Source organism: Amia ocellicauda, chromosome 17 (assembly GCF_036373705.1).
Source record: "Amia ocellicauda isolate fAmiCal2 chromosome 17, fAmiCal2.hap1, whole genome shotgun sequence".
In the NCBI taxonomy this organism is placed as follows: Eukaryota; Metazoa; Chordata; class Actinopteri; order Amiiformes; family Amiidae; genus Amia; species Amia ocellicauda.
Genome location: NC_089866.1, coordinates 10,231,773 through 10,251,739, shown reverse-complemented (window position 1 = coordinate 10,251,739; position 19,967 = coordinate 10,231,773). Strand labels below are relative to the sequence as shown.

At 42.1% G+C, this 19,967-nt stretch overlaps 2 protein-coding genes across 4 annotated transcripts in view; one reads left to right on the top strand and one right to left on the bottom strand.

The window, feature by feature from the left end:
• Nucleotides 1-636: 636 nt before the first annotated feature.
• On the top strand, nt 637-17,973 carry usp42 (ubiquitin specific peptidase 42). Of its 2 annotated transcripts, none has more exons than XM_066688878.1 (21): nt 637-823; nt 1,014-1,151; nt 3,327-3,588; nt 4,621-4,830; nt 4,937-5,047; nt 5,170-5,269; nt 5,518-5,585; nt 7,038-7,108; nt 7,384-7,466; nt 7,983-8,094; nt 8,255-8,395; nt 8,692-8,792; nt 8,981-9,134; nt 9,851-10,675; nt 10,926-11,050; nt 11,553-12,902; nt 13,319-13,644; nt 14,248-14,358; nt 15,470-15,534; nt 15,796-15,843; nt 16,380-17,973. In XM_066688878.1, exons 3-20 carry the CDS (start codon nt 3,336-3,338, stop codon nt 15,835-15,837), a joined length of 4,248 nt encoding a protein of 1,415 aa, XP_066544975.1. In that variant the 5' UTR covers nt 637-823; nt 1,014-1,151; nt 3,327-3,335; the 3' UTR covers nt 15,838-15,843; nt 16,380-17,973. The 2 variants fall into 2 exon arrangements, with proteins under 2 accessions (XP_066544975.1, XP_066544976.1); XM_066688879.1 differs by having other exon boundaries at nt 3,324-3,588.
• cyth3a (cytohesin 3a) overlaps nt 17,967-19,967 on the bottom strand; it is a 42,619-nt gene continuing 40,618 nt past the window's right edge. For both annotated transcript variants that reach the window (XM_066688885.1, XM_066688884.1), the window contains exon 13: nt 17,967-19,769. In XM_066688885.1, coding sequence (XP_066544982.1) covers nt 19,697-19,769 — 73 coding nt within the window. In that variant the 3' untranslated portion in view covers nt 17,967-19,696. The remainder of the gene's footprint in view (nt 19,770-19,967) is intronic.

Below are 19,967 nucleotides of genomic sequence, written 5' to 3'. Positions count from 1 at the left end.
GCGGCCTCTTCATAGGGATCATCTACAAATGCAACGGTAATATAAAAACGAAAAAATAGAAACGACTCTATAAAATAGACAGATATGGTCACATATTCATGTATTATTAGTAGTAGCAGTAATACGTCGTCGAATAATTAGACTATTATATTTGGTTGTCTAACACTGACAGGATTAAATTAAAAAACCATAGCCTGCAATTGACAATAATATTTATAGTATTTAGAATTTGAAACACATTCCCTAATAAATGGTGTTTAAGGTCAGTTGGACCCACTGATATCTGATTGGGTCTGAAGGGGGTCCCTTGTGAATTATCATATTACAAGCAGTTAAAAAATAAATTCGGATATAGTATACTTTAGTATAATAATATCATGTACTTTATATTAATAATATATAACAACAGTGTGTTGTACAGCTAATGAATGAATCCGAACTTGTATAGGGCTATATTTCTCTATGATGATGATTTGTTTTTAGATCTCATGAATTGTGTTTCATCTTCAAATATTCATTTAACTAATTTGACCGATATTTGGAATGAATCCGAAGATATCTGAAGTAGATCTCGAGAAATCTCGTTTTCGCGGAGATTATCACTTCCTGTTTAGACGTTCGGTGAACAGGAAGTGATAATATTAGACCTCATAGGAAGTTATTTTGAAATGTCTCGAAATGTTAATTAGGATTGTCATAATAAGTGAACAGTTTAGGGGAGGTTGGGTTAGTTGAGTCTGACCTAGTGGTGTATGAGGTCTTGGATTTGAAATGATGGGTACATGCAGACACCGAGAATGGAGAGAAAAAAGGAATACAATTGGTAAGATAGTGGGGGAGACGGTCCCACTACGTTCATAGAAATCTGATACATAAATATTATATACATATTTCACCACCCTCTTCTGGTAGGGAATTTTAAAAACAATGATGCATTTGTTTTATCCTCTGTAACATGTTATCCCAACAATTTGAATGTATTCTTACATAGCTCCCCCACGCTTCTCTCGCAGCCTGCCTAACCTCCCCAGTACCCGGATGTACTAGTGGGGAATGTACGTCATTGTTCGCCGCCGGACACTCGCCTTATGGAGGGATGGACTGACATCGATACAGTAAATACAAATAACAATACTCCTCCTAATCGATAGGTAAGCGCTTTACATTTGCATTTCCCGTGCGTTTGTTCTCGGTGTAGACCTGGCGGGAGCACGGGCTTAGCGGTGTGGGCGCACATCCGAGCTCATTGGAGACCTTTTGAAGTACAACCCGGCTCCTCCACTCTTCCTCCCAGTGTGGTGCCGGGGATTGAGAAAGACACCGGTGTATTTAAAATGTCTAACCTCTCGTTTTGAAAAGGCGGTGTGCAGCGGAGGCGGAACTGGATGGGCCCGGCTGGGGCTGGGGTGTGAATATTCAGGCGGCAGTGGGTGCTCCGCCTCGCTGGGTCTCGGCTAGCGGCGCACGCTTTGTGGGGAGATGTCCGTCTGCTGCGCCGCCGCGGCTCGTCCTGGTTTCGGCTTTATTGTTGGCTTTCGCCGTTGCCATGGCGTTGCCTGTTTCTCGGTGCTCCGTGTTTTTGAGCTCAGATCCCCGGCTTGTTTTATGACGAAAGTTAAAAGGTACATTTCTTCACGATCAGACATTTGTATTTTTCCCGTCTTTTGGATTTTGCAGTCATCAACAGGCCTATTGAACAGACAGACTGTAGGCGTGCACAGGTGTCCGATAACAATCAATAAAAGCGATCGAGGGGGTCTTTCAGCGAATTGATTTTCACGTTGCTGTCAGAGGCTTCACACGCCGTAAATGCGTATGCCAGCTTGTTAAGAAGATGATTTATTCCCGATCATGATGGGGGTGTCCATGCTGTTGATTTTCACTGTGGTTTGGTACCTTGATCGGTTATATTGTCGACTTCAGTCTTGTGACGTTTGACTACAGTTGGATGATTCTGTTTTGGTTTTTGTTTCCATTTCAAGGGGGTTGTTTGTTATGTAAACCACATGGTGTTTTTCTAATGCTGGAGAGGAAAAGGGTATGCATTCAACACTGTACCACCAAATGTGTCGACAAATCTTATGTCGTGTTATTGAAATTACCGACCTGACTCTCCTTCGGTTGGGTCGTATTTAAATTGAAGAGACCGATTAGGCCAATCTGAATGAAGTATGAAAATAACCGATATAATCATGAAGTTGTTAAGTAGAACTAATTATGTCAACTTTTGTCAATCCATGTTCAACTCCATTTACTTAGCGATTGTGTGTAGCACTGAGTGTGAACAGTAGGCTGCGCTGTGGACAGAAGTGTGTTTTGGTTTGTGCACTATTGTGTCATACTGTCTAATACCTCCTGCACAGATTTATTTTCTGCAAACGAGTATTATGATGATACCACTAAATGCAATGCAGTCACAATAAAGCACCAAATTGTGTTCCAGTGATTCATCTGTTACAGACCCGGTTCTAGTAATTTTGGGTGGGCCTGTGAAAAAGAGCTGCCACTCACAGTTTAAAAGTTGACCTGCAAATCATACTGTAAGCACCCAGATACACACACACACACACACACACACACACCTGATTAATAAAAAGCATCCATAAAGCACAAAGAAAACTATTATTCAGCAGGTTTCATGAACAAAGAGATCATATGTGGTGATCCTGATCCTAACACACTTAAATAATTTCAATACAATAATAAAGGACAATAATATTCATTTAAATAGCTAGAACTAATGCAAAAAGTTTAAATTGCACAACAAATATACTGTAGTTTTTAATATAAAATAATACAATGTTTTAATATTGCAAAACCTGTGGTGTGCTGCATGTCAATATATAAAACTTGCTGTCAGAAGTTTCAAAGGCCTAGTGTTAGTGTAAATACAAATGTCAACTTATTAGTTATCATTTAAGTGATGGCTGGAATTGAAGGGCTCTAGAATATGTTGAACTGGTTTGTATCTGAAAAGCGACTGAAGTAAACGCAATAATGTTAAGAGTGACTTGATTTATTAAATTCACATCTGCTTCTGAAAAGCCCCAACAGGTAGTAACCTTCAGAACCTTAATTAACTAACACTCTAGGTTATAGAATTGTGGATCAATAGTAATGAATCCTATTAGGGCCTACTGGAACACAATAATTATTCCCATGTCTTATATGTTTGTATGGTGTACCAATGTGTATTTAATATTAGCAAATTCATGAAGTGTCAAAGAATCAATGTACAGTATGTACTACTTGTAGTGCTTGTACTTGTATTTATCCGAGGTGGGGTGTGCATGTGACTAAAGTCTCTCTAATGGTGTGTCCAGCAGCGATGAACGATGACCATAGTTGACAAACCAACAGAGACGTCTGACCCTGAGTCAGGTCAGTCTGAGCGCTCTGGTTCCCTGACCCCGTCTTCCTCTGGAGACATGGATGGCAGTTCGGCCAGCTGGGGCATGGGGTCGTCCCCCTCAGATGCCCCGAAGAGCAAGACCTCCTGTGTGGGACCCACTCCGGGAGCCGCTGTCTATAGCAGCAGCTCATCGGCAGCACCAGAGAGGTCCAAGTCACCCATACACAAGGAGCAAAGTAGGTCTCTCCAGCAGCTTGCGATATGTGTGTGTGTCCCTGTGTCGAGTGGGGAAACATTGCCATTCCATTTGATGCTTTAGTTATGTTCATTGTGTTATTTTTAAAACTGATACCTCTAAATATCTGAATTTCAAAGTTGTGTGTGCAGTACCTGGTATTTCCTTATTATATATTCATTCTTTATATACACACAGTTTTCCAAGAAAAACTTATATTCCTTACTGCATCATTTTGCCATGAAGAACACAATCTGTAGGCACCTGTCAGAATAAAAACCTTTTTTGTTTTCCTGTAATTTTTGCACACCATGATATTGCCTCAGCACTGGTTAAAGTTTTTGGAGATCAAAACAAAACTGTATTAGTATTATTCCTTCTGATTAGTCCTTGATCCAGTGATGTAGTGAAACCATTCATACGATTCATGATTGTGCTGTAACAAACCTAAGAACGGTGTTGTGACGACGTTTGATTTGCTGCTGTTTGCTGTATATCAGTTGGACAGTATGAAGTTGGAATTTAAGAGCATGCAGTAGCCACTGAATTTTTTTTTGTAATGTTTTGGAATATCTGAAAACTTATGAGTTCAGCATTCATGAATTCAGCAATTAATTTTAATGTTTCAAAAAGCCTGTGCTTTATACACATAATCTCGAGTATATATAGAATATGGGGTGTTCAGTTAAAGTTATAAATACATCTTTAAGTTGGTTCTTTTGTATTTTTCTCATGTATGTATAATTTGTTTTTATTCACATTTTTGTTTTTAATTTGATTCCTTGTCTTTTTAAGGTTTAGTGTTAAGCATGAGGCAATATGAAGGTTGCATATTAAGTGGGGGCAGTATAACTAGATCAAAATGCTTATTCGATAATTTCTACTTCCATGAGGGTATAGGAACATATCCCTCACGAATGTTGAGGTGCTGGTGTATAGCTATGTGGCCCATTCTCTGCCAGTGTTGAGCGCCATCTGTAAACTTACTCACTCTCAGTAATCAGTGAGCCTGGTTGTTCTTTGTGCCTTACAGCATTAATGTCCAGTGGTGATGGCATCGCCCTCCCGGAGAAGGTCTTGTTCCCACCAGAGAGGCTCTGTCTTAAGTGGAACCAGGTCCATCGTATTGGAGCTGGTCTCCAGAACCTGGGAAACACCTGCTTCCTCAACTCCGCCCTCCAGTGTCTGACCTACACTGCTCCTCTCGCCAACTACATGCTGTCTCGGGAGCATTCCAAAACCTGTACGTGTGACCCACGCTGGGCAGGGGCTTTCCCTTCTAATATGATACAGTTCTGCACTCTTGAGTGAAGGAGGTGTGGGGTAACTCTGCCTTGTCCTTTTCCCAGGTCACGAGCCCGGGTTCTGTATGATGTGCACGATGCAGAATCACATCACCCAGGTCTTTGTTAACTCGGGAAACGTCATCAAACCCATTGGCGTTCTCAATGAGCTGAAGCGTGAGTTTGTCTGTGTGTTTTTGGGTGCCCCTCTTGGGAGCCATGCTTTATAAACACAAGAACTGTCTTTGATTGTGTTGGAGGTGTTCTCACGCACGTGTTTAATTTGGTCATGGTTTTAGGGATCGCAAAGCATTTTCGGTTTGGGAGCCAAGAGGATGCCCATGAGTTTCTGCGATACACTGTGGATGCTATGCAAAAGTCATGCCTGCCTGGAATCAAGTATGTTCACAGTGCTGTCTTTTTGTTTTCACTGTAATTGAATGCTGGCTCTTAGCAGTAGCAGACTTCTGCAAACTAAGTGAAGTTGATTGCAGTAATGCAAGAAAGGCTTGCCAAAACTAGCTGATTGGGTGATTCATTATGGTCCTTTGCAGTGGCCTTTACTGGTTCACAGTGTTTTGCAATTCTTTAACAGAAATGTATATATTGCAGCTTCTGCATTCCTCAATCTCTTTTCTACCACACAGGTTGGACCGGCAAACACAGGCCACCTCTCTGGTCCATCAGATCTTTGGAGGTTACTTGAGGTCCAGAGGTATGTTTCCTCAGCTAGGTTAAACACTAGGAATGTGACAGATGTGAGCTGACAGAAACCTGTATCCGTTGAATGCGGATTTTAAAGCATTAGAGCCAGTCAGATGTAGTGTTATCTAGTCATTTTGATTTGCCAGTATTACTGTAAAATATTTCTTTATTAAAAAATGTGATATGTTTAACTATTTTATTTAAATGACAGCTGTAAATGTGTTATACCTAAAATTCAATATAATGGAGTACATGCATTATTTAACATTTAAAACTATAACAATTGTGTGAGTCATCATGTAAAAGTTACTGAAAATTGTACTTAAGTTCTTAACATGCATCTAATATCATTTCGTATTTAGTAGTGGTAAATTAAATTAAAAAAACACCAGCAACACTGAATACATTCACTTTGTACACTGCTGGCAGTGCTTCTGTCAATAATTGAGTTTTAAAGCATTTAGTATCAACTTTTTACATACTTTCTTAAACCCACACTACTTCTGCAATGTTCCTAACAAACATGTACTAATACATATTAATGTAATTTGGTACCGTCCTCATTGTTTATCATGTTACCTTATGGGAAATCAGAATAGGTTTGTCTGTACAGTACTAGCAAATAGATTTTTGTATATTTTAATAATTAATTGTTTAAGTAGTAATTAGTACTAATTACGCCAGGATACGGATTATAACATAACATAAAATAATCACATTTGTTTAAATACAAAGTATGCACCTATAAGCTACATCATGGTCATGTGGACATACAATTCATTATTTGATACATTTCATTTAAAAAAGAAAACGAAAACATAATCATAAATCATATCACAATATAATATATAATATTATGCAAGTGCCAAATCGATTTTTGCCAAAACAGACAGAACTGACCCGTTCCCAAGTAAACAAACATGGTGCATGTTCTTAGAATAAAATCTGTAATGTACTGACTGAATGAGTGGACTGGCTTCATGCATGTGCATGTTGCAATGGGTAGACAAAAACATTGCTACAAATTCAAATTAGTCAAAATGTTCTTACTTCGTCACAACCCTATTAACCCCACATGGTTTTAAATTATTGCAAGCATTTGCTTTGGGATACATACTAAATATGACTATGCAAATTATCCTGTGTTCCTAGTCAGCTAATTAAAATCATTCCCACAGAAAATGCATGTTTATGGCCATTTACAGCCTATAATTTAGGTTAAATCTGGTGACTATGCCCAAGGCAATCAAATTAACTGTCTGGCTGTGAAACTTGGAAATATTTGTGTATTAAATTGCAGGTACCACTTCCAACAGAATAGACTGATTGTAAAATAAAGCCTCTTAAAACAAGTTATAATCAATTGTCCTAGTACTCCTAGGAGTGAAGATATATTTTACCTTATACAAATGTTTTCAAAGGGGACGGGTTAAAGAATCAACTTTTCCATTTTCCATTCCAGTGAAGTGTATGAGCTGTAAAGCGGTCTCTGACACCTTCGATCCGTACCTGGATGTTGCGTTGGAAATAAAGGTACGTCTGCGCTGTCGACTCCTACACACCCTCTTGGGACATTGAGTACAGAGAAACTGCAGGACGATGAAAATTATTTAAACACACACACACACATATATGTACATGTGTATTAAAAAAAAACACCCCAAGAAACAGCTTCTTGTTGGAAGTGTTTTTTTGTTGTTGATTTTTTCATATGTACAAGTACAGCATGCTCCTGTATGAATGTATGCCTGTGCGATTTGGAGGTGGTCTACAAAGCTTTTACTGTTGTTTCGTCTCATGTGTCTCAGACGGCCCAGAACATCACCAAAGCGCTTGAACAGTTTGTGAAGCCGGAACAGCTGGATGGTGACAATGCCTATAAGTGTACCAAGTAAGGCAGACTCGCTGTATTCTACTTCTTACACTCAGGGCCAATGGTGCCAGTGGGAGAAGGAACCCAATTCAGTGCCCAAGTTGGATGAGTTAACTTGGGCATCTGTTTCTCTACTCAGTTATACTATTCTGCCCAACTTTGGACTGAGCAGGAACATCCTTTAAAAATCCTAACGTGTGAAATTCAAATGGATTTAGTCTCTCTAAGTTTCCTTTGTGGAGCTCTTTCTTGTAGTTCAAGTCTACCTGAGATGTACCTTCAATCTCACTTTACATTCAAACTGGGATACATTTTTTAATGAGGTTTACCTATGGAATATAATCCCGGATTTAATCTGGGTTAGGGGGTATTCCCTGCTGGTGTGATTGGCCCTAAATGGCTAACAATACAAGAAGACATCCTTCATTTTCTGTTGTTGCTTAAATTTAATGTATTCTTTCTTTTATGTATCCATGCATTCATTATTTGATTTAATGTATTCATTAATTCATTTTTTAACCTTGTGCTACTCAGGTGTAAGAAGATGGTTCAGGCCTCAAAGAGATTTACTATTCACCGCAGCTCCAATGTGCTCACGATATCCCTGAAGCGCTTTGCGAACTACAATGGAGGCAAGATTGCCAAGGTATCCAGCATGCTTGCCCTGCACTGGTCCGGTACTTCTACATTGAGTTAATGGTCCCACTTGGAAGATTTATGAACATGTCAAATACAGCTTTGAAATGACTGGCTAACAAGGCCGATGCACTGGATACTGATAGTTGGCCATTTGTCCTCTTCTACAGGATATAAGATATCCCGAGTACCTGGATATACGTCCGTTCATGTCACAGTCCCATGGCGACCCCCTGCTGTACGTCCTGTACGCTGTCTTGGTCCACTCGGGTTTTAGCTGCCATGCTGGACATTACTACTGCTACATCAAGGTAATGAATGGCTGTCCTTCAATGCTCTGTGCCAGAACATCCCGATTATCCAAGCCATGAGCGATCGATGTCTAAACATGGTGGTCCCAAATGTTGTAGTGTGGGGTCAGGGTGGTGTAGTTGGACTTGTGTGTAAACCATAGTATTGTTATTGGAAGTGGAGTACTTAAGAGACTCCATTTATAGAGCACTTAAGGCACACTGCTGGTGACTAGTTGAACTACTGACTAAAGGTGCTGTCCTGACTTCACTAAGTATTAATATGAAACTGCTTCTGTGTGTCTGATTGGTCTCAGGCCAGCAACGGGCAGTGGTATCAGATGAACGACGCATCCGTTTCAATCAGCGACATCAGATCCGTTCTCAACCAACAAGCCTACGTTCTTTTTTATATCAAGTGAGTTTCTCGTGTTACTCTGTACATTTATTTACCCCCCCCACCCCATTATCTACATTGTTCCAAGTCAGCTTATTTCCTGTGTCTAATAGTCCCTGATACACCCCAATGCATTCTTTAAAATGCTCCCTATTATCAGACACCTTTCATACATCTTCCTGAGCCAAGGTCACTTTGCTGTTCTGTAGGTCTTCAGATCTGAAGAACGGAGGGGACTTTAACCATTCCAGCCGCACACCAGGACAGTCCTCCCCTCGGCCCATCCTCACCCCCCGGTTGGGCGGCCCCCGCCCCCCCCCTGGTTTCATCGGGCCCCAGCTCCCCCCACACATGACGACTAAGGTACCTTCAGATACCACTGGCTCACACAGCACTGTTGTATCTTGATTTGTTGATAGTATTGGTGTTTTGAGATGTAAAGCAGAAGAGATGCAGAGATGAAGGTATATTTTAGTATAATTGAAAATAGGGAGATTAAGTTGTTGAAGATAATTATTTTATCTTCAAATACACACGTATATTGTATGTATCTTAAATATAGATGAGGCATGTTTTTATGTTAACGATCGCATTAAGAAGCAAACATTTTAATTATATTGGTAAACCCTAATTACCGGTAACTATATGTAATACGATAATGCTAGTATAGATGTATTTCTGGATGACAACATAAACAAGAAGTACCGAGTGCGCCTGCGTCAGACTTGTGTGCCCAGAGACGTCCAGCTGCCTGTGAAATCAACACCAATTTGAGAAATGACAGGCAGATGTTTCTTAAATTAAATAATTTACTACCTATGTCCTGAATTCTACTTTTGAAAATATATTTGAAACATATTTGAATATTCAGATTTTTGTATTTATTATTTGAATAGAGAAAACATTTCAAATACCAATCCCTAGTGGTAGCCACTGTTCACACTTTCAGATTCATTAGTGCTCATTAGTGCTTAATTAATTTACGTGATTCCTTTTTTCATTTTTTGCGTATCGAATTGTCACTGTCTTTGAATTCACTGTTTATGGTGTGTAACTCTTGCATCGCTCTCCTGCTGTAGAATTCCAACCACATCAACGGCAATGGGTCTCTGAAAGAGGTGCCCTGCAGCTCCAAGCCCAGTGCCAGCAGCACAAGCGTGTGCAGGACAGCCCCCAGCCTACCCTCCACCGCCGGGCCCCCCCGGCCCCTCAGCCGACCCTCTGGCATTCCCGAACCTGCCAAGAGGCAGAGGCTTTCCTTCCTGATTGGTCAGGGAAAGACGCCCCGCCCAGCCCAGACCCAGCCCAACCTGCACAGCAGCCCTCTTGAGAACCTGTACCGGCCCAGCTGCTCCTCCTCCTCCTCCTCCTCCTCCTCCTCCAGCACTGTCTCTCATGTGCACGCCCAGCCCTCTTCCTCCTCCTCCTCCTCCTCCTCCTCTTCCTCCTCCTCCTCCTCCTCCTCTTCTTCACAGTCACAGTCTACCTCAGAAGGCCCCCCTGCCTCTGCTGCTACAGCGACCATGTCCAGAGCAGAGCTGCCCCCCGAGCCCCACCCACCTCAGAGCAACGGTGCGCCCCTGGGTCACAGGCCTGCCTTCTTGGTGCCGTACACCGGAGAGTCCTCTGAAGACTCCGACCAGGAGGGCAACACTGGTAGGGTGGCTGCCGAAAACGGTCACGCCAAGCTACCTGCTGTCAATGGCATGAGTGGGACCGCTGGGTCCTCTTGCAACACTATGGCCAAGCCCCCTCCCAGTATGGACACTCAACTCGCACCCGAGACTAATGGCCCCGTGGCCCCCGTAGCCACCCAGCAGAATGGGCCCGAAGCTGCTGGCAGTCCTACCATGCCTACTGAGAAGGGGCAAGCTAAACTTAATGGTTTCATACACACTGATGAGGTACAGTACTGTAATGTTATCGTTATGTTGTTTTTTAATTATTGTTTGTGTTCAAGCAGATTTATGTTTTGTAAATCGCCCTGGAAAAGGGTGTCTGCTAAGAAATAATAATAGTAATAATAATATAAGGCTTTTTTAATATACTGTAGCTTTTTTATTTTTATTTTTGGTTCTGTTCACCTGCTGGACAAAGTTTACTTAACTGTGGATTTGGGAGGGCTTTTTAACTTTTTTTGGTCTTGTTCTCCAGCTGTCTCCCGAGGTGTTTTCTACGGTTCGTGATCAGGAAGTGTCCAAGTCTCTCGGACACCCCAGGGTCAGTTCAGTCAACGTGACAGAGACCGCGACGAGATCAAGCCCCTCTGTCAAGCCAGGGTGAGCGGCACCGCCTGTGATCCGTGCTGTGTCCCTCTGTCCTTTCTGACTGCGTTTAAACTCCCCTTTTGTAAGAGAGGCTATAGGGCCATGTGTTGCTTTTTATTCAGTACAACAAATCACTGTCAAAATTCACCAAATACATATAATGCTATCATATCCCATTTGCTTCGTGTGCCCCAGGAAGGCTGACCCCCCCCCCCACTTTTTTTCTACTGTTGATAATAGGGTAAATTATATTCAGGACATGCATTTTTATATATCTATGTATGTATGTTACTATTAATTCAACTTCGAGCACTGTACTGCCCTATCTTTTACAGCATCATACATCTTTTTAAATACTGTAGCGATCCTGAGGCCTCGCTAAGGGGCCTGGGCTTTTTAGTGATGTGGTAAGATCACTGCACTGTGGCGTGGGAGACCAGTGTCCAAATCTTTACGTGGCCGGAACCCCCCAGGATGTTACAATAGATTTACATTTTCTTTATCCTTCTTTTAGAAGCAGTGAAAAAGAGACCCACAGTTTGCTCTCACAAGGGACCCCAGTTACAGATCATGCTTCCTCTGCCTCCGCCTCTGCAGCCAGTGAGAACAACACCCAGAGTCTGGCAAGCTGCCCCTTGGCGACTCCTAAGAAAGACCCTCTCAAACCTCCCGCTGTCTCGGAGAGAAAACTCGCCAGAGAAGCAAGGGCTAACGATAACCTTGGCGACCTCTCGCCCCTTCGACCCCAGGCAGCCGCTAAGCCTTGCTCTGATCATACACCATTCATTGGCAAGGAATTTGCATCAGGTGGCTCAGCGAAGCAAAGTAAGCTGGATACAACAGTGTCTTCTTGGAAGGCGAGCACTGTGGTCTCTGCAGAGGGTGCTAGCCCTCCTCACTGTGGACTTCCGGGTATTGCTGTTGGCTCGGGAAACCACTTGCCGTGCCATCTTGGGCGTGTTCCAGTCACAGACGATCACACTTCTCTGCCCAGGGCTAAGGACTTAGTCGGGTCTCCCCGTGAGATGGCAAAGGATGGCAGCCGGAAGGGTCCTTTGGAGAATGGAGGGCAGGTCCCCGCAATACATGACTACCTGAGCACTGGGAAGGTGGCCACTACCCTGGACTGCCAATCCAGCATGTCTGGATACAGGGAAGTGAAAGGCAAGGAGTCAGGACCCTACAGTGCAGATGATAGAAAGGCTGTAGATTGGGAGAAAAGCCATAGTCACAGGGATAGGCCAGCTTCTTCCCCTGCCAAGGAGAAAAGCAAACCTGTGTACAAGCATTGGCACCGCGGGGATCGCTCAAGGAGCAGGGAGAGAGCGAGTTACAAGAGGGGCAGCTACCAGAGCGCTTGTCACTCCCGCAGGGACCGGTCCCACAGCCGCGATTGCTCTTACAGGGACCGGGACCGGGACAGAGAGCGGAGGTGGGAGAGACACGGATACCAGAACAGAGACTATCACTACAGGCCCAAAGACGAGAGGGACAGGAGGTACTCGGCAGATAACCGGGACTATGAGAAACCTTCAGGGCACCATTATAAGGACTGGCCACACAGAGAGGAATACTACTACAGGTCCCGCTGGGCTGAGGAGAGTAGAGGAAAGGCCTACAGCAAGCCCAAGTACAGCCACGGCAGGCCAGATCACCTCCACTCACCCCCACCTTCCTCCTCCTCTTCCTCGCACCACTGGGAGCAGTCCCGCCCCCGCGAGGGCCTCAGCCACGAGAGTGGCTCAGACAGGAAGTGCCGGCCGCCGGATGAGTCCTCCTCCTCTGAGAGAAAGGCGAAGAAACACAAAAAGTCCAAGAAGAAGAAGAAGTCGAAAGACAAGCATCGAGAGCACCGGGAGCGAAGGTGAGCTCACAGAGTCACTAGGGGAGGCCTTAAAAAAGCGTATTGAGAGGATGTAACTCAGACGTAAATAAAATTTCAAATTAGTCATGCAGTTAGAAGCCTTAGATTTTCTGTTCTGTTTAGTTATTTTGCTGATGTTTTTATCCAGTTAGCAGTTAGCATTAAAAAATCAACTGCCTTGCAAACTCAAAATAACCTTTCCATGGTATAAAGTGGTTAAAAAAAAACACAGTACAACATAACACAATTCTTCAACCACATTGGGGACTCCCTGCTAAACAGCATATCCAGCCATAGGGACATATTGCCAGCATATTAGCATAGGAAAAATAACTCATCTCATTTTAATCAAGCGGTGGAAGAGCGATGTCTTTTTTTAATCCGATCTGATGTGCCTGTTATTTTCCCTCTTCTAGAAGCCAAGCAGACCTGGACTCCTCCGAAGGGAACTCAGACAACAGTTCATGCAAACGCAAGAAGAAGAAAAAGAGGAGGAGGCATGACGGAGACAGCTCGGACCCGGAGCAATCACGCCACAAGGCTGGAGTCCGGGCCCCGTCAGAGGGGCAGTGTGAGCGCAGCGCTGAGGAGAGTGGGTGCCAGCCCCCCCTTCAGGACAGCTACAGAGCCAGCCGCAAGCGCCGCTCCCAGGACCGGGACCCCCCCCCTCACCCCGAGAAACACAGACGGACCGACAGCAGCCATGCCACAAACCGCACGTCCCACCTCCACCATAACACAGGTAACTGAAATGCAAGCCTTCAGAAGCACATGTGAGGTGATGTGGGTGATCAGACTGTGTGTGAGGGTGGTTGTGTTATCCAAGTGAAACTCTTCCTCTGTTTTGGTTGCGTGTTTTTCTTTTCCTCCATTTTGAAGCATTAAGCACTGCAGTAGAGATGCTAACCAGTGAAGATATGACTGATAACTGGCCTTTTGTTTTCTGTTGTAACTGTATAGCTACTATCTATTGCCAACAAGACCATTATAGAAGAGACAGTTGAGTATGGTTTGCTAATTCCAGTTTGAATAGCCAGTGCAATGGAGGCCCTATCCTGCTCATTGTGTGCAGCCCTGTGTCTAGAGATGTTAGACACTGACATGCAATGCACTGCCTGCTCGGCAGGTGGCGACATTTTCTCACTTTTTTTTCTCTGAGCTCTCCAGTTAAACAGTGCGATTGTTTTTCCACACTGAGAAACCTTCATGTTTTTCGCTGGTTTTACCATTTGCCTTAAAGTTTGCCGAGACCACAGCTGTACTGTATCAAATTCTACAGCACATTTGTAGAATTCTTGCAGACAAGTGAAATTTTAAATGGAAGCGTGCACTTGTGTGTGTGCAGGTAACAGCTCGTCACAGTCTGACACCGACACTCGCAGATGCTCTTTGAATGGACTGGACTACGAGGTGAATCCCAGAGGTTTAAACGGCAGTGGGTCACAGACAGACAGGGGTAAGTGGAGGGGAGCTAGAATCAGCAGGCATCTTATCACCACAGCTCTGTGTTAGTGTTTATTTACCCAGAAAATGTGAAATAATCTTTATTAAAAAACGAATAGTCTCTTACTTGCTTATGGAACCTTACTAATGCCAGAGGAGAACAGGACTTACTCCGGTATTATCAAAAACACCACATTGTTATTGTTTATGACTCCCAGGATGTTACATTGGTGTTAGCAATGGGATGGAAGAGCGGCACAGGGGTGTGCTTTAGTTCATAAAAGGCCCAGATTTACACTGGTACAGTAAAGTAAATGTGATTTAACTTTTTCTGCCAGATTATCCAGGATGAGAGATCACATTTTAACAGTGATAAACAGGCTGTTTTTCTGGGATTGTCATGCAAGTTGAAATTAAAAGCATTTGGGGGTACAGAGCAAAAGGTGTCTGGGATAAAAAAAGAAGGGACATGCTTCAAATGCAAATAGCAGAGGCATGTAGCATGCCCCCCCCCCAAGCAGAAAAGTTCTGATGGTGCTGAAACAGAATCGAGTGTTTGGCGGACCGAGCCTCCTGAGAGGTGACTCATACAGTGCTACAGGAACTTCATGTTTGCCAGCAAAGGGGTTCGCCTGTAAAGTTTCTCATGTTTAGTCATTCTGAAGGATGCGGCCTACAGCACGCTCTGTACTATTCTGAGAAAGGTATAGACACATCAGATACAACACTTGGGCACTTTCGTGTGTGCGGCGTCTGTGACGACAGCAGGCAGGCGGGTGTTAAAGAGACGTGTGGTTTGGAAATGGACCGACCCCTCCAGGACCTGATTCCCCCTCATCCCCTTTAGATTGCCTTGATCGCTTTCCGCCAGAGTTCACAAACAGGAAAGATTTATATAGGCCTACATCTCATCTAATTTTTCAAGGGGTGGGGGTTAATTTGTCTGGAATTAAAGTCCAGAAATATGTCTTCGTTCTCTGAATTATTCATTCTCCAGATTCTCCATCACTGGAGAGCATAGAAAGTGAGGCAATGTGCATGTATATATTTTATTTATTTATATATACATATTTTCATATTTGAATGACTGCACTGGTCTAACGTGATTAAATCTGTCTTTGCAGAGGCTGTCTCTCTCTCCCAGGGGCTGAGCGGGGATGCGTGCAGTGGAGAGGTGCTCCGGTGTTCAGTAAGTTACAGATAAACCACCCAATGCTTGGAAACCAGAGACTGCAGTTCAGTCGGCTGATTGGTGTTTAAACACACGTTGTGTGTTTTAGGCCACGGAAGAAATTGAATGTAGTCAGTTTACGGTACCTGTTTCCCACCCCTTCTGCAGGAAAAGAAACAACAACTTGATTTTCTCATCTAGTGTCACTGGTGGATTGATCTGATGAAGTGTATGTGGGTTTGCAATACTAGGAGCTCACCCTTCTGCTTTTCTCAACAGGAGAAAGACCACGTACCGAAACGGAAAGACTGGGCGCACTAAAACCAGGTTGGTTTCAAAGTCCCGGTAGAGACGTGAGGGAGAGACATCTAGTATATAGTGTGCAATTAAAATCATGCTTACTCTTACAGACTTGAGGCAGATTTTAGACCAGTTTTCTCTAGCAGCTCTACAGGCTTCACAGCTCAACTTTCTATCATTTTCTTTCATTCATTGCCTTACAAAGTAGACATCTGGTGTAGTTTACTTTACTGCCTTGGCACTTCATACCAGTGTTGTCTGCGCACATCGGCATTGACACCACTAGGCATCTTCAAAGAGCTCCTGCAAAGAGATCTGGCGTAGCGATGTCTCAAAACTGTGACACTACCCAGTTAAATCTTGGCAGCCACGGAAAGGAGAGTTAGCCAGGAACTGACTGCAAATGAATCACTTTTTTCCCTTTTGTGACAAATATGGAAGCTTATATAATGTGAATCTTATATCTAGCCTGTTGTAATAGAGAATGTGGGTTTGGTACTGCAACATATTGGTCACGAGGCTGTGTTTAACACGATTCCTTGCTTTTGTTCTTTTCTTTACAGTCTAAGAATATTGCAGAAGCCATCCCAAAATAATATTTCCATGTACAAGAGAAGATCATACTGGATACTGGAAGTGGTGCTTTAATCATTGGGAATACTGTATTTTTACCACAGATTTTGTTTTCTTTTCTTTTTTAACTTCTTGTTTTTTAACTTTTTATCTGTGGATTTGTTTTATTTTATTTTACTCTTCAGTGGTGGAAACTAAAACACTTGGGAATCTAAAAAAATGTAGAATTTAAATATATTTAATGAAATAAAGAAGAAGCCCTGTATCTTAACATCTCAGCTGCTGCTCAACTAAAGACTCAGGACTTGTTTCTTACTTGTGTATAAATGTGACTTTTTTTTTCTTCTTCGAGTGCAAATCCCTGGAGGGGGGGACCCCCAGAAAAACCAACAACTGAAACAAAACAAAGACTGAATGAATGAATTAATGAATGAATGATTGGGAAGACTAGTCTTTTGTGCTGAAGTATCAACATTTTCGGTATGTCTCATATTAAGAATCAAAATGTAAGCGGTCATGCATCAATCCAGATGTCACCACATCCACTGATGGACGCCACACGGGTCACTGTGTCTGCTGCACCGTTATTTTTAAGCTAAGAGGACTTGAGAATGTTTTTGTTTTTTTCTCTGCAGACTAATATTCCATCAACCTCACTGACAAATGAAGAAATAGATTGTCAGTTATGTCTCAATGACAGCAAATTAATATCAACATTAAATCTTGCATCATGTTTTTCTCATGTATTTTATGGAAATAGATGTATTGCTTTTTTTTTTTAATCCAGTTAAGTTTCTAGCTTCAGAAGAAAATGATACTGTGAATTTATTTTGAACTGTACTATCAGTTGTTGTTTTGTTTTCTATAAAAAAGGTCCTGTATCAGGAAAACCAATAGAAAAGTGATTTAAAAAATAATAAAATTAAAAAAAAAAAAAACTTCCACATCATAGTTCAGAACTGCACTATGAAATTTAAATGGGTATAGTTTGCTTATTTTATACATGTATAAGGAATTTAAAATGGTAAATAACATTCTACCCTTACTGTACTGTAGCATGTAAAATTTATACAATGTACAAAAAAATATAAAGCAAAGGACTTTAAAAATCTACAGTTGTCCTTGTTTACAATCGCTGCTTCCTTCCTGTGGAGCTAATCTGAAAAGCCTTAAGGACTGAACCATTTCTGTGAGCAGGAGGGAATGTCTTGGTTAAAGATCGCCGGGTGCAGTTTTGCTTTGCTTTGACTGCGGTTTGCTGTGCATATGGTTTTCCTTACTGTATACATAGCAGCCTTTTTTTTTTTTTTTAAACAAAAACCCAGAAATCTCAGAGTGGCTTTTTCAGTGTTGGGGGAAAAAAAATATGAATGGGCATTTTTTTAACGTATGTAAAGCAATTGAAATCTGTGGATTGTGATGATTTTTTCCTGTATGTATTTTGTATTAACTTTGATTCCTAGCTTTGTTTTCTGTTTTTTTTTAAATTGCAAAGTGACGCACATTGTATGTACACTGCAGTTTTACACACTCATAGGGCCACCTCACACGTCGGGATCAAAGGAAATTCCACACAGTTGTTTAATGAGAAACCAATAGCTGGCTTTTAATTGTCGTCATGTCAGATTTTATACACTTACATAGAAAGGTCTAAACATTTTGTTAATTCTTCATTTAGTATATCAGATGTGCACTTGTTATCGGAGTACAAATGCGTGTGTACACACCTACACACTGCCCGTGGCCTAGACTTAAGATTAATGCTTACTGTCTGGCGGGACATTTCAAGACTAAATTGTACCCTGTGTTGGGGCTTTTTATTTCACAGCCACACGGAAAAGTCTGTTGGCATCAGCTTCACCAGTCAGGGAACATGTTCGATGACTCTAAACCCTCACTCAACCCTAATTTGAATTGCTCAGTGCTGCTTTTCTCAACAGCCTCCACCCCTGATCTTCACTGGTGCAAAGCTATTGCCAGGAGGCTTTTACATGCAATAATACAAAAAACAAACAAAAAAAACTCACACAATCTATACAATATTTACACATAACTTAAAGGAAGAATCTACATATTTTAACAGTTACAAATAGTTTTTTTTTTCTTTTTTTTGTTTGTTGCAATTGCACAAAGAAATAAATATAAAAGAAGCACTGGTTATAACTGTAGTTGTTGATCTACAGACAAACTCTGGCAGCAAGCGGCTCTCCATCTTCACTATAATATTACACTATGGAGAATCCTAGGACGCGTATGCATTGCCTCAATACATTGACCTCATTGTTCATGCTGCCTTTGTTTATTGGGATTTTATATGAAAAGCTTAATTTACTGTTTGGTACCCCATGTTTCACTGGAAAAAACCAAAACCATTCATGGTATATAGTGTTAACAAGTTTTTTTTTTTTTTTCCTTTTATTTATTTATTTAAAAACAAGACAAGAAATCAGTCCAGCTGACTCAGACTGGTGTCAATATATATATTTTTTCTTTGAATCTGTGTACATTTATAAACTAGCTGTAGACTAGTGTTCGCAGAAGTAATGGCACCAGAAGCACTCCATGAGAACGGGAAATTTCTTGCCAACTGCTCGGCAATTTAAACAAAGAATATCTAAGAGAAAGCACGCCTTGGCACGTGACTCCTGCACCGAGTCGCCCACGGCTGAACATTGTATGGGACGTGACCGCTGCTATGACAGGATTTGCATGGGAGGGGGCTTAGCTGTGTCACAGTCCCTTTCAGTCTTACATTTGCATCTTCAGAATGTAAATTTAAGAGCACTTTTGTTTTTTCCTTCAAAGAATTATTCACATTCACTGATCAACAGTGTTAAGTCTTCAGTGCCATCAAAAATGCCCTGTCAATAATACAAAGTCTGTGTTGTTAATTTAAGAGGAGAAAAACAAAACCCCCCCCCAATAAAAGTATTAAGGGTTCAGTTCATTCCTGGAGTGGATGTGTATGTAGTGCATACATACATATACACCCGTGTACAATACATACAGGTGTGTGTGTATAACACGGGATACACAAATCTTTTTAAATTCTCCAAGGGTGAACATTTACAAAGTGTATGAGACCCCCTGCTGTTTATTTCTTCCTGTCCAGGGTACTGGGATTAACCAAAGGAATCAGCAGAAAATAGGGGGGAGGCTTTTTTTTGGCCGGTTTTCAGCCGGATCCCAAAGATCTGGCCCCCTCTTGTCCTGCTCCTAGTTTGATAAGTGTTGCAAATCCCTTGGTCTCTGGAGTCGGCCCTGTGAATACTGCAGAAGTGGCTCTGTGCAGGTCTGTCGCTCGCTGTTACTTCTTGTTGGCAATCCGTCTCTTCCTGGTGGCCAGCATGTCGTAGAAAGGATCCCTGCTGATACTGGCTCTGGGGAAAAATAGAATAAAAAAATCAAATCGGTATTACAGTTGGAAACATGAATGTCTTTGATATGGAAATGCAGGCACATTTATACCAACCCTGCTTAACTAGATAAAAAAGAAAAAGTTACTTCTGTGACCCAGTTTGGTTTCCATGGTTTCTGAAGATTCTTTGCTCCTCTCAGAATTTGGGATTTCTCCAGTC

What these genes read in the sequence shown, in the direction of transcription:
- usp42 (XM_066688878.1), top strand. Translation starts at nt 3,336, where the DNA reads ATGACCATAGTTGACAAACCAACAGAGACGTCTGACCCTGAGTCAGGT. An exon ending in CCACCTCCACCATAACACAG is followed by an intron (nt 13,645 to 14,247) that starts GTAACTGAAATG and finishes GTGTGTGTGCAG; the next exon opens with GTAACAGCTCGTCACAGTCT. An exon ending in TGGGTCACAGACAGACAGGG is followed by an intron (nt 14,359 to 15,469) that starts GTAAGTGGAGGG and finishes CTGTCTTTGCAG; the next exon opens with AGGCTGTCTCTCTCTCCCAG.